The sequence below is a fragment of the Lycium ferocissimum genome, chromosome 9, assembly GCF_029784015.1.
Source record: "Lycium ferocissimum isolate CSIRO_LF1 chromosome 9, AGI_CSIRO_Lferr_CH_V1, whole genome shotgun sequence".
Lineage (NCBI taxonomy): Eukaryota > Viridiplantae > Streptophyta > Magnoliopsida > Solanales > Solanaceae > Lycium > Lycium ferocissimum.
Window position 1 is genome coordinate 8,541,476 of NC_081350.1, and position 11,726 is coordinate 8,553,201.

Sequence of the window (11,726 nt, forward strand, 5' to 3'; positions counted from 1 at the left end):
CCTCGAACCCCACTCTCACCCTGGTGCCTCGAATATAATCTTTGGATTGGAAGAATTCCAGTCAATCGTAGGCAGCACAGCGTAAAATTCCCTCACACAAGTCTCATTGTAAAGCCTGGGATCCTCAACCAAACGGTTCCATTTAATTTGATCTAATCTGGCAAGGAAATTTGGAGCCTGCTTGTCTACGTTAGTCATGTCAAAGCCCCACTCTAATAGCAAGGTCATAGGCAGGTGCTGCAAATGTAAACACTTGCTCTCAGGAGTTGGAAGTTTCTCGTATGAGGGAATCTCTTCTTCTCCTTGAACTTATTGATTCTCTTCTTGGTTCTGTGACATCTTTCCTATAAAAGAATTATAAATGTGTTAAATTCATGTCTTATCAGTTTCGTATCATTCTAGTAAGAACAACTTGAAAACCCGATCGAAATCTTTTCATGTCGCTTAATTGTTCAGCAGTAGAATCTGCAGGTGTCGCTATAGAGCGGTGCCGCCATAACGAGCCTCTGATCGCCACAGGGGTCCTGTATAGAATTCCTAAGGACCGTTATAGTGGTCGACCAAGCCCCACAGTGGCACTGCTGCGGTCAGCCAACCACTATAGCGGTAACATCGTCCCCAGAAAACCCAAGAACCTTTCCTGATTTTCAACACCAAATTTTGACTTAAAAACTTGTTTTTAGGCACGAATCGAGTAGGAAACTAGTATGCATGCAGTTCTAACCCTATTGAAGAGCGATTCTAACAACAAACAAACCCAAATTTCGAGAAAATCCAAAAGCCTTCTTCAAGGGATTTTCTTTACGATGTTCAAGTTTTGTGGCCTAAATCAGTGCTATGACTATGCTACGTTCGATGGGGAGATTATTCTAATTTATTAATTAGTTCCAATTCCTCTTATTTTACGTCCTAGTGGGTCATCAACTAAAACCCAAAAATCCCAACTTTGAACTACTAAATTCGGTCTTTCTAAGCTTGTTTACTTGGATTTTCTATTCTAATGTTTAACTATGGGATAGGGGGGACGAATTATTACCTTTGTTTTGAAGATTTGAGAGAGTGGATGAAAGTTGAGATTTTTCCTTGAACCTTCCTTTTCCTCTTATGTTTGAGAGCAATTTACGAATGAGAAGCTTGTTTTTGTGTTGAGTGGAAAGGTTAAGGGTGTGGGAGAGTATTATTTAGGGTAGATTAGGAGTGGGAGTTGAACTGTTGAGGGATGTGGAGAGAAGTTTTCATTTATGTGATAAGGGAAAGGGAAGGGAGAGAGGCTACTGCCTCTTTATATTCTGTCTCTGCGATTGCCACTATAGCGGTAACCTTACCGTCGCTGCAGCAGCGTTGCAGCGGTCTCCTATGCAGCTGTAGCGACATCTTTGTAATCTCGTTCTGCCGCCGCAGCATTTCCCTTACCGCCATAACGATGCCACCACGACGCTTTGGCAGCCGTTGTAGCGGTCAGACCAAAATTTCGTCCCTACATTCTTGATACGTTTCAAGGTACTTCGAGCTTTACACCCGCATAGTGGACCTCTAATTATTTTCTCATTGTCTTTGAGTTCTTCTTGTTATGTTATTTTAGGAAACTTATGTAATCCAGCGACTCCTATATGTTCGTAGTTAGAGTTCAGTTTGTAAGAGTAGGTTTTAAATCACGAGTATAGTGTTGGGTACACTAACTTGAAATGATCTACTGTAAAATCAGTTGATTTTCTGTTGAGTTATGTCTGATTACGCTAAGTCACGAAAAGTTTGCGGCTACGTTATTCGTAGTATTTCTTTCCGTTAAGTTCTAGATACGAAGGTATGGACATACAATTTATGATCCCGACTGCGAAATATGTTACCCGTCCGTGCCTGTTCGTTCCCTTTCCATTCGAGGATGAACGGTTGTTCAATTGGTATCTGATGTAATGACCTGTTTCGTCGTTACTATGAATTTCAAGAAAACCTGCAACTTCGACTCTTTAAAAATGTCTTCGACTCAGTCATACTTCTGGAAATCGCTAACTTGATCGAACTCGTCATGTGCATTGCGTGAGAGTATTGAAATTGGGCCACCAGGCCCAGTGGAACCGCCACAGCGACTAGAATGCCGCTACAACGGTGGCATTGTAGCGGTGGACTCACCGCCGAAGCAGTTAGGTGGATTGGTCGAGGGACCACCACAGCGGTTCCTAGCCGAAGTGATTCTCAGACAGCTATAGCGGTGACGTATAGTGATTTTCCCTATTTAAGAGTTTATTTCGGGATTTGGCCCCATTTTCTCAAAACCCTAAAGTTCAGCCGCCCCTCAGTCATACTTTTGGGAGCTCAAATTCATATCTTCTTGGGAATGGTAATCTTTCTAACTTCTTCTAATTATTTGTTTCACATAGCTAATTGTTTCTAAGGTCTTCACCTAGAAAGCTAATAAAAATGGGTATCACCAATCCCTAGACTTAAAAGGATAAATGGTTAGCATGTTCTTAATATGAATTATATTGATTTAATATCTCATGCTTAAAACCCTATAATAGTTACTAACTTAGATTCTCATCTTCTTCTTAAATTTGTAAATAGGTTTCTTCCATGAATCTTGAAAAGGGGTTTCTAAAGAATAAAGTTAAAAATGGTGACTTTACCTAGGTAGTGGTTTAAATGGTTGATTTTATTTATGAATGGAGGTTAATAAATCACATAGCTTTATTATGATGGGAAAAGAGTTCATTAGTAATGGAGGCCTAGAGAATCTAGAGATATTCTAAATTCCCAATTTTCTTTATCAATCTGAATCTCTTATAAATGCTCTGATGATGATTCCTATTCTTGGGTCTTATGATTGTCTCAAGTTCCTTCGTGCGGGTTACTACGTGATGAACAAATTGAAGATCTACGGATGTTCGTGTCACCCGCTCGGCCTCGAGGTAGGTTACGGCTTCCTTTCTTGGTAGACTCTGGTTAGATTTACATATTTGTGTATTAGAAGAAATGGAGAATGCATCTATAGGAATCGAAGATTGGGATGGATTCTTAGGATGGTACTGTTATGTGATATATCTTGTTTATGATATTGTAGTATCTTACTTGCTGAGGTTTGATATGAGGATAGCGTTCTATTTTGGCTGATTGTGTGGCCTTGTGCATGATATTGTTGGTGTGCCCATGCTTGGTATTTGTGATATTGATCTGATTATTGACATTGAACTCATACATTGCACGCATTCTCATCCTTCATGATATATTGTTGATACACTGATGATACTTGAGGAAATACTGTGATGAGCTGGGCTCAGTTGAATGAGAGTGACGTGAGGACCGATATTCGATGGTTGTCCCGAAATCGAGGTTGTGCGTAGCGATTCCCGAGGTTTGTGTCGGGATCATGAGGTAGCGGTATCCGAGGTTATTGCCGGACCATGAGGTACATGGACTCCGCGGGTCCCCCATGGGTTGTGCTACCGAGACGTTGATATTTTCGTCTGGAGTACATGTGTACACAGCATTGCATTGCGTATACATTTCATACATTATTGCATTGCGTTGCACTATTTCTTTATTGTGATATTCTTGTGATGTTTTTATGATATATGGAATTTGGATTGAGTTTTTGTGATTTGACACAGTGGGGCTTAGTTGCTATAGCCATAGGCCATGATATTGGATTACCATGTTAATTGTTCGTTGGTTTAATTGTATATGTAGGTTTCCCAAAATTAGGTGAATAACGGATATCGAATGACGGAATGACTTCCAATATTAAGATTGAATAGCGTAATTGTAGTTGACTTGTGATACTTGTGTGAAACTGTCTATTGTACGCTAGGGGACAAAGGGGGGGGGGGGGGGTATGATGTAAGTTAGGTAAATGGATTACTAGAGAAGAGTTAATTAGAATAAAAACCTTGTTGTTATGACGAGCGGTGGGTAATGTGCGTTGTTGACCTAGTTTTTCTTACCATGCTTATTTGTGAATGCTTTTACTGATATGTTCGTCTAACCATTGGCGGCCTATGATGCTTACCAGAACTAGTGTTGTACTGATATTACTCTTGCTACATCCCTTTTGGGGTGTAGAGTTTTTTAGGAAATCGATTGTTGGAGTTTTTCGAAAGCTGCACGGTACATGTCTTGAAAGTCTCCATCCTTTGTATTTCGAGATGGAGGCTGAGTCTTAAGTTTTTTTTTTTTTTTTTTGGTATTCCGATTCAATATTAGTCACTCTTGTACTAGTCTAGACCAGGTCTTGGGGGGAAAAACTGATTCATTGAATTTGTTAATTGTTGTAAACACTTCCGCTAATTTATTTGAATATATTGGTTTGATTTCCGCTGTTAATTATAATTTATCTTAAAGCAATGAATTTTGTTTTCACTTGCAATGGTTTGTTTCGGTTGAGGGTTCGCCTACCGAGGTGGGTATGGTAGGTGCCCGCGCGATCTATAAATTGGGTAGTGACATCAAATTATTATTTTAATCAATATTCCATCTGTCCTAAATTAACAATGACTTTAGCTAAAAATATTTATCCCGAAATAATTATTAATTTAGATAATCAAGATTAAAATTTGCAGTTATTTTCAACTATACCCTTATAATTCTTTTTAATATTTCTCAAGTCTAAAAAAACATTTAATAAACAAGGGTAACTTCGTAAATAATATCTTCTACTTATTATGTCTATTAATGAATGTGAAAAGAGCAAAAACAAAAATTAAAACAGGATGGAGTGAGTATTTTTTTAAGGGGCATGAAAATATAAACATGACAAGTAAAATGGATCAGAGGGAATACATTATTTATATACTTTAATTATTATTAGATTAATTTATGTAAAGACTCTAATCAATGTTATAAATATTGTAATATAAACTTGAAGTCATTGAGAATTTTTATTTTACTAGATTCTAGAAGATGAAAAAAATGAGTTTTGTCAAAAACTCTTGCTACATGAAATTATAAGTGAAATTAGGACTTAATAAACACCGATTTAATTTATTACTATCAATAACTAAGAAATTACATGCTCACAAATTCATAATAATGCCAATGTTTTTCGAATTATGATCTTCGTCAAGTAGTAATTATTAACATATTTTAAATGATGTTATTTTACAGTATAGCAAATCACTTGTAGTCCCTGTCATATTTTCCAATTCTCCAACTAAACTTCCTTCCTCATAAATAATTTTTTACTTGAACTTATCCAATTATGTGATTACAAACTTTAATAATTATGAAGACTTATCAACAAGACATGTTTAACATGTCACTAAATTATATTAATTATGAAATGAAAAAATGTGAGACAAATTATACTTTTTAAATTTAAAATACTATTTTTATATTTTGAGTTTGGGCCCGGACTTAGCACGGGCATGATGAAACTAGTCTTTACAATAAACATCAGCCTTGAGCTGCTAATTTATCTTAATGAGGGGCAATAGTAACCAATAAATGCTATCCTTTAATGTTGAATTGTAACGTCAGCTCCGAATCTGGACCGATTATATAACGTTAATCTCATTTGACCCGTACCAGCTGCTTCGTAATATTTGATCCGAGCTCCCGCGGGGTCACCTCTTCTGATCAAACCAAGGGTCACAACGTTGTATGACTTCGTCCGCCACGTGTGAAGTTTAAACAACCCATTGAATATCTTTGATTATCTCATCCCGGATAGGAACGAAATGTGTTATAAACTAAAACCTTGAAAACGCATGTGTATAAAAATTTCTTCGGTACAAAATCTTCTGGTCAAATGGAAACATAGGGATTAACACCGACACCGTATATATATTCATGCATAAACAGTCTTATAAATATCGTGTTGAATGTTCAAACTCCATCTAGAATTAGAATTTACAATCACTTTCTTTTTCAAGACTAATAAATGGTCTAAAACATGAATAACTCTTTCCACCTAAGAAACTATTGAAGAAAACTACAGTAAATTACTATAGTTGATAGATAAAACACTCACTCTCTCTCTCTCCTTTTGCAGTCATTAGTCAAGAGTTAACCATGTACACTTCAATTATTAGAATTTGGACATTGACTTGCGCATAGTATTTTGGATCAATTATGTCAACTTTCATTTCACATATTGATTTTACACCGCAAAAGAAAGTTCAAACCAAATTGATATCTTGTTATCAGACACATAAATCGGTCTGTTTAAAGATGTCCAAGAAAATTCTTGGTAGCTTCGAGCGAGAATTGTCTCTGTCTGTATAGTTTCGAGGAAGCTAGTGTGGTACTAATAGCAAAGGTCATTTTCAGTCAAATCACATCTGTGGTTGAAACAATTTTCTTGATTTTCTTCTTTAATTATTTCTTGTTCATTAGAAGATAAGATTAGTTCAAAGCATCTTGAATATCAGATAAACAAGTCTAAAATTTGGTGGAAGACTTTTCCAACGATGACTCAGTCCAAGAAGTACAAAATTATCAGCTACTATTAATTACTATTAACCAATTCTATTTGTCGATCTGATAGGGGAAGATGGATACTGAGAAGAGACTCTATGAAGCTGCAGTTGAAGGAGATGTGAGAGCTTTACAAGAATTACTTCAACAAGATGCTTTGATTCTTGATAGACTGACCTTAACTTGCTTCAATGAAACTCCTTTGCACATAGCAGTGATGCGCGGGCATATTGAGTTTGTGAGGTTAATTCTTGCTCAAAATCCTCAGCTTGCTGCTGAATTAGATTCGCGAAAGTCATCTGCTCTTCACATAGCTTCAGCCAAAGGGCGCCGGCAAATTGTCAAGATGTTGTTGTTGGTGAATCCTGAAATGTGCCTGGCTTGTGATCGCGATGGTAGAAATCCTCTACATTTTGCAGCAATCAAAGGTCGAGTTGATGTCATCAAAGAACTGATACATATCAGGCCTCGTGCAGCTTTAGGAACAACGATCAATGGAGAAAACGTCTTGTATTTATGTGTCAAGCATAATCAGCTGGAGGTTCTCAAGGCGCTAATGGAGATTGGATGGGACCATGAGTTCTTGAATGCAAAGGATGGTGATGGCCACACCATTTTGCACTTGGCTGTTGCTGATAAGCAAATTGAGGTATGACTTTGCTCCTTAGAAAAGAAGTGGCAGAATACATCGACAGCCCCTTAAACTTATCACTAAATTTCATTTAGACATTCGAACTACGACATGTTTCGATTAAGCACATGAACATTTGACAAATTGTTCCTATTAGACACCTCCAACTTAAAATTCTGAAAAAACTTTTGCGTGCATTCTCAAGCGTCTATTAAGTAGATAGGTTAACTAATTAAAATAGGTCGCCTTTAATCAAATACATTAATCTCAATGTGCCATAAAACCGCATGCATTTTCCAATTGATGTTGATGTGTATAATTAAAGGATTAGACATATTTTATGTGATTTGACGGTAAAGGCATAAATACGAAAACCGAAAAAACCGGACCGAACCGAATTAATTCGGCTTTTTCGGTGTTCGGGTTTCGGATTTTCGGTTCGGGTTCGGTTTTAATTTTCAAAAATTTTTCGGTTCGGTGTTCGGGGTTTAATATTCGGTTTTTCGGTTTTTTTCGTTAAACCGAAATATTATATATTAGCCCAAAAATATTAAATAGTTAAGCCTAAAAAAATAGGTTCTCTTTCCTTTATCTCTAATTCAAATATCACATTAACTTCTCACTCTCGGTTCTCATAGGTGCTTCAAAGTTCAAAACGGCGCTTCTTCCAAGTTTCGGCGGCGACGGATAAGTATTTCTCTCTTCCAAGTTCGAGCGGTTACCTTCTTGTTCTTTACTAGATGGTTGATAAGACTTCCTCTTTTGATGTGAAATATGAAATTACACAAAACGGATGGTTTTGCATTGCCAACATTTTATATGTGCTTTATCCAGCTTCTTGTTTATATACTTTATTACCGGCTAGTTTAATAACTTTTTCATTGTGAAACTTCATGTGTGACATTATCATTTTAATTTAAAAGGAATACTTCGAAAAGGCAATTAAGCGTTTCGGACAACATATTGTTAATTTCTATTTTTACTTTTTTCCTTTATCAAAAAAAAGAAAATGGCAACTAAGAATATGCTAAACAAACGATTAATATACGGTTCAACATTGCATAAATTTTCAATACAAAGACATGAGTTCTTGATAAGCGATAATCCAAGCTTCGCATTCCTTACCTAGTATACGGTAGCCACCTAAAATGAGTATAATGTCAATCCAACTTAAATTATATATACTTGTCATCATGTGAAGAAAAATCGGTGTGGCCCATTATTTAGCAACAACAATACCAAACCGTAGCTTGAATTGAAAACATTACGAACCGAATTAGTTTGGTTACACACTTTCAAAACACCGAAACCGAAATAGCCGAACTAAGTATCATATAATAGCGCCTCTCTATAACAGCCAACTTTTTTTTTTTTTTATATTTTATTTTTTTAAAAGCATTTCACTTATGATAATAATTAACCATCTTTGTATCTTTTTTTTTTTTTTTTTTGGCATATAATAATTAACCATCTTTGTAAAAATAGAATATTTATAATTACCAATAATAAGTGTAGAGATTTTGACCAAATATTTGATCATTTAATACACTATTACAACAAAAAAAATATTGTATGAATATATATACACACACACACACACATCATTAAACGATTTTTCTTCGTTATACAAAGTGTGATTAAGTTTAGAATTTGATAATTAAAAATGAAAATTATAGTTTATGCACCTTTTTTGCCTATAACAGCGAAATATTATTTAAATGTCAATGTTGTTATAGGTGTATAACAGTCATTCTCTATAACTGCTGAAAATTTTCGAACCCAACGATATTGTTATAGAGAGGTTTGACTGGCGCTTGTGATTAGGTGGAGAAACCTTTTCCAAAATATGAATCAGAAGTGTCTAAATAGCTATCGATATATTCAGCCAAAAGAATTGACTTCATTTTCTAGTAGTAACTAAACCACTTACCAATCTTGCAGACTGCCAAGTACTTGCTAAAGACCAATCAAATAGATGTGAATGCAATGGATGCAAATGGGAATACAGCATTAGATATTTTAGCACAGAGTTGGAGGGACATGACTGATCTATCCATTGGAGAGTGTCTTAGAGAAGCTGGAGGCTTAAGATCAAAGGATATTTCAGTAGCCATCATTCAAAATAGTACCAAAATTTCCAATGGCTCTGGTGCAAATAACCATTCTCCAGTATCTTCAACACCAGCATATCTAGGAGAAAATCAGGCCCAAAAGCCCCCATCAAAAGGCGATTGGCTTTCCAAGAAACGCGAAACAATAATGGTGGTGGCCTCACTTATTGCAACCATGGCATTCCAAGCTGGAATGAACCCTCCGGGCGGTGTTTGGCAAGAAAATGGAAAATTGAACGATCAGGGAATGCCCTCACATAAAGCAGGGGAAGCAGTAATGGCTTATAATCATGCCAGATCGTATCGATATTTCCTCCGTGCCAATACTATTGCCTTTGTCTCTTCTCTCAGCACAATCTTGCTGTTGATAAGTGGATTGCCCTTCAGGCGCAGGCTTTTCATGTGGGGTTTGATGGTTATCATGTGGTTGACAGTAACCTCAGTAGCACTCACTTATGGCATATCAATTTACATCCTCACACCTAAGAAGGACAGTGAACCACTTGGTCAGGTCATTGAAATTGGAATTACAGTATGGTGTGGCTTAATGGCACTACTTCTACTCGGAAACACAATACGTTTGTTGCGTATATGGCAGAAAAAGAAGCATAAGATAAGATCATCAGCAGCGCGAAAATTTGCAAATTCAATTAATTTTGTCAATGTTTGATATGTTGCATTAATAAATAGGACTCAGCCATTACAAGAAATATTCATGCTTATTTTGGGAATCTCATTTCATTGTCACATGTTAAAAGAGTTCAAAAGCATAGACAAGTCCAACCAAAATAAATTGGTATTCTTTCTCAGTTTTCGCCATGCTAGCTTTCTAATTGGAAAAAAAGAAAAAGTTAATCAAACAGAGCTTCTTAGCTTCACTGTGCATATGGTTTATGTTGGGAATAAACCCGCCACAGAAATAATATTCACGGTATTTACAGCGGAATAATAATGTAGCACTGTGATATGGTTAATCAACAAGAATAAAAAGAGCGATAATGACACCAAGATTTTTACGTGGAAACCCAAAAAGGAAAAAATCACGGGCCGAGAGGAGCAACTGATATCACTATAACAAGAATTTTACACTTTGTAGGTCTGAGTAAAATACTCCAAAGACCACTACACACTCAAAAGAAATAACCCTCTTTTAAGATTTTCCCACCTCACTATAATATTGCTCACACTCTCTATTTTTCTTCACAGACTATTTTTCTATTTGTGAATGCCTCACTCTTCTTTCTCTCTTTGTTTTGTGTGTGTTACAAATGGAAGAAATGCTCTCCATTTAAAGGAGAACAAACTTGGCCTCCAAGCACAAAAAGAAGAAAAAGAAAAGGACCCAAAATTTGTAATCCACAAATTTTGCCTTTGGCTCCAAGAATTTGCATTTGGCTCCAAGTATTTTCCTTTGGCTCCAAGTAAGAATTCAAACCAAGTAAATTGGCACATGACAATTACAACCAAATGGGATGGATCTCATCAATCTTCCCCTCCAGTCCCATTCACCTGAAGGAGGCAACGCCGGGCTTCTAGTTTGAGTGCATGCCGACAAGTTCCTTGCATAGCTCAAACTTGTCTTTTGGTACCACTTTCATGAACATATCTGAAGGATTCTCACTTGTAGGGATCTTTTTGACCTGCATAGATCCGTCCTCTATCTTTTCCCGAATCCAGTGATAGCTCACATCAATATGCTTCATCCTTGCATAGTACATGGAGTTCTTGCTCAAGTCTATTGCACTTTGACTATCACAATAGACGACATACTCCTCCTGATGCAATCCAAGCTCTTGAAGGAACCATTTCAGCCATATCATCTCCTTGCCAGCTTCGTAGTGGCAATGTACTCGCTTCGATTGTGGAGAGTGCGACACGCAACTTCGACCGCCGTGATATAGCTCCCCACAAAAATGTGAACAGGTATCCGGTAGTAGATTTACGATTATCAAGATCTGCCATATCGGCATATTAACCCTTCAAGCGGATCAGATCCTCCCAAACACAAACAGTCTCCAATAGTACCTCTCACGTACCTGAGTATCCATTTAACTGCTTCCCAGTGTTCTTTTCTAGGATTTTCAAGAAATCTGCTAACAACACCAACTACATGAGCAATATCAGGTCTAGTGCATACCATTGCATACATGGATGCTTGTTGATGAATAAGGAACTTTGGCCATGCCATCTTTCTCCTCCTTTAGTGTAGGACACATATGCTTGCTCAACTTTAGATGAGCAGGAAGAGGCGTGCTGACGGGTTTAGCAATCCTCATGTTGAAGCGTTCTAGTACATGTTCAATGTACTTCTCATGAGATAGCTACAACTTTATGCTTTTTCGTTCTCGAACAATCTTCATCCCGAGAATTTGTTGTGATGGGCCCAAGTCTTTCATGTAAAATGACTTGGACAAATCTCCCTTCAACTTGACATTCAGCTCCTTATCTTGTCCTACAATTAACATGTCATCCACATACAATAACAAAATAATAAAGTTGTTGTCAGAAAATCTTTTAAAGTATACACAAGGATCAGAATAGGTCTTTGTGTAAGTTTGACTTTTCATGAGTGAGTC

At 36.8% G+C, this 11,726-nt stretch overlaps 1 protein-coding gene across 2 annotated transcripts; it reads left to right on the plus strand.

The window, feature by feature from the left end:
- Positions 1-6,062: 6,062 nt before the first annotated feature.
- LOC132029585 (ankyrin repeat-containing protein BDA1-like) lies at positions 6,063-10,010 on the plus strand. 2 transcript variants are annotated; one of them, XM_059418857.1, is made up of 3 exons: positions 6,063-6,250; positions 6,479-7,057; positions 8,981-10,010. In XM_059418857.1, exons 2-3 carry the CDS (start codon positions 6,485-6,487, stop codon positions 9,818-9,820), a joined length of 1,413 nt encoding a protein of 470 aa, XP_059274840.1. In that variant the 5' UTR covers positions 6,063-6,250; positions 6,479-6,484; the 3' UTR covers positions 9,821-10,010. The 2 variants fall into 2 exon arrangements, with proteins under 2 accessions (XP_059274840.1, XP_059274839.1); XM_059418856.1 differs by lacking the exon at positions 6,063-6,250 and having other exon boundaries at positions 6,298-7,057.
- The last annotated feature ends 1,716 nt before the right edge of the window (positions 10,011-11,726 follow it).

Coding starts and splice junctions, on each gene's coding strand:
- LOC132029585 (XM_059418857.1), top strand. CDS start 6,485: ATGGATACTGAGAAGAGACTCTATGAAGCTGCAGTTGAAGGAGATGTG. Junction 7,058..8,980: donor TTGCTGATAAGCAAATTGAG/GTATGACTTTGC, acceptor CCAATCTTGCAG/ACTGCCAAGTACTTGCTAAA.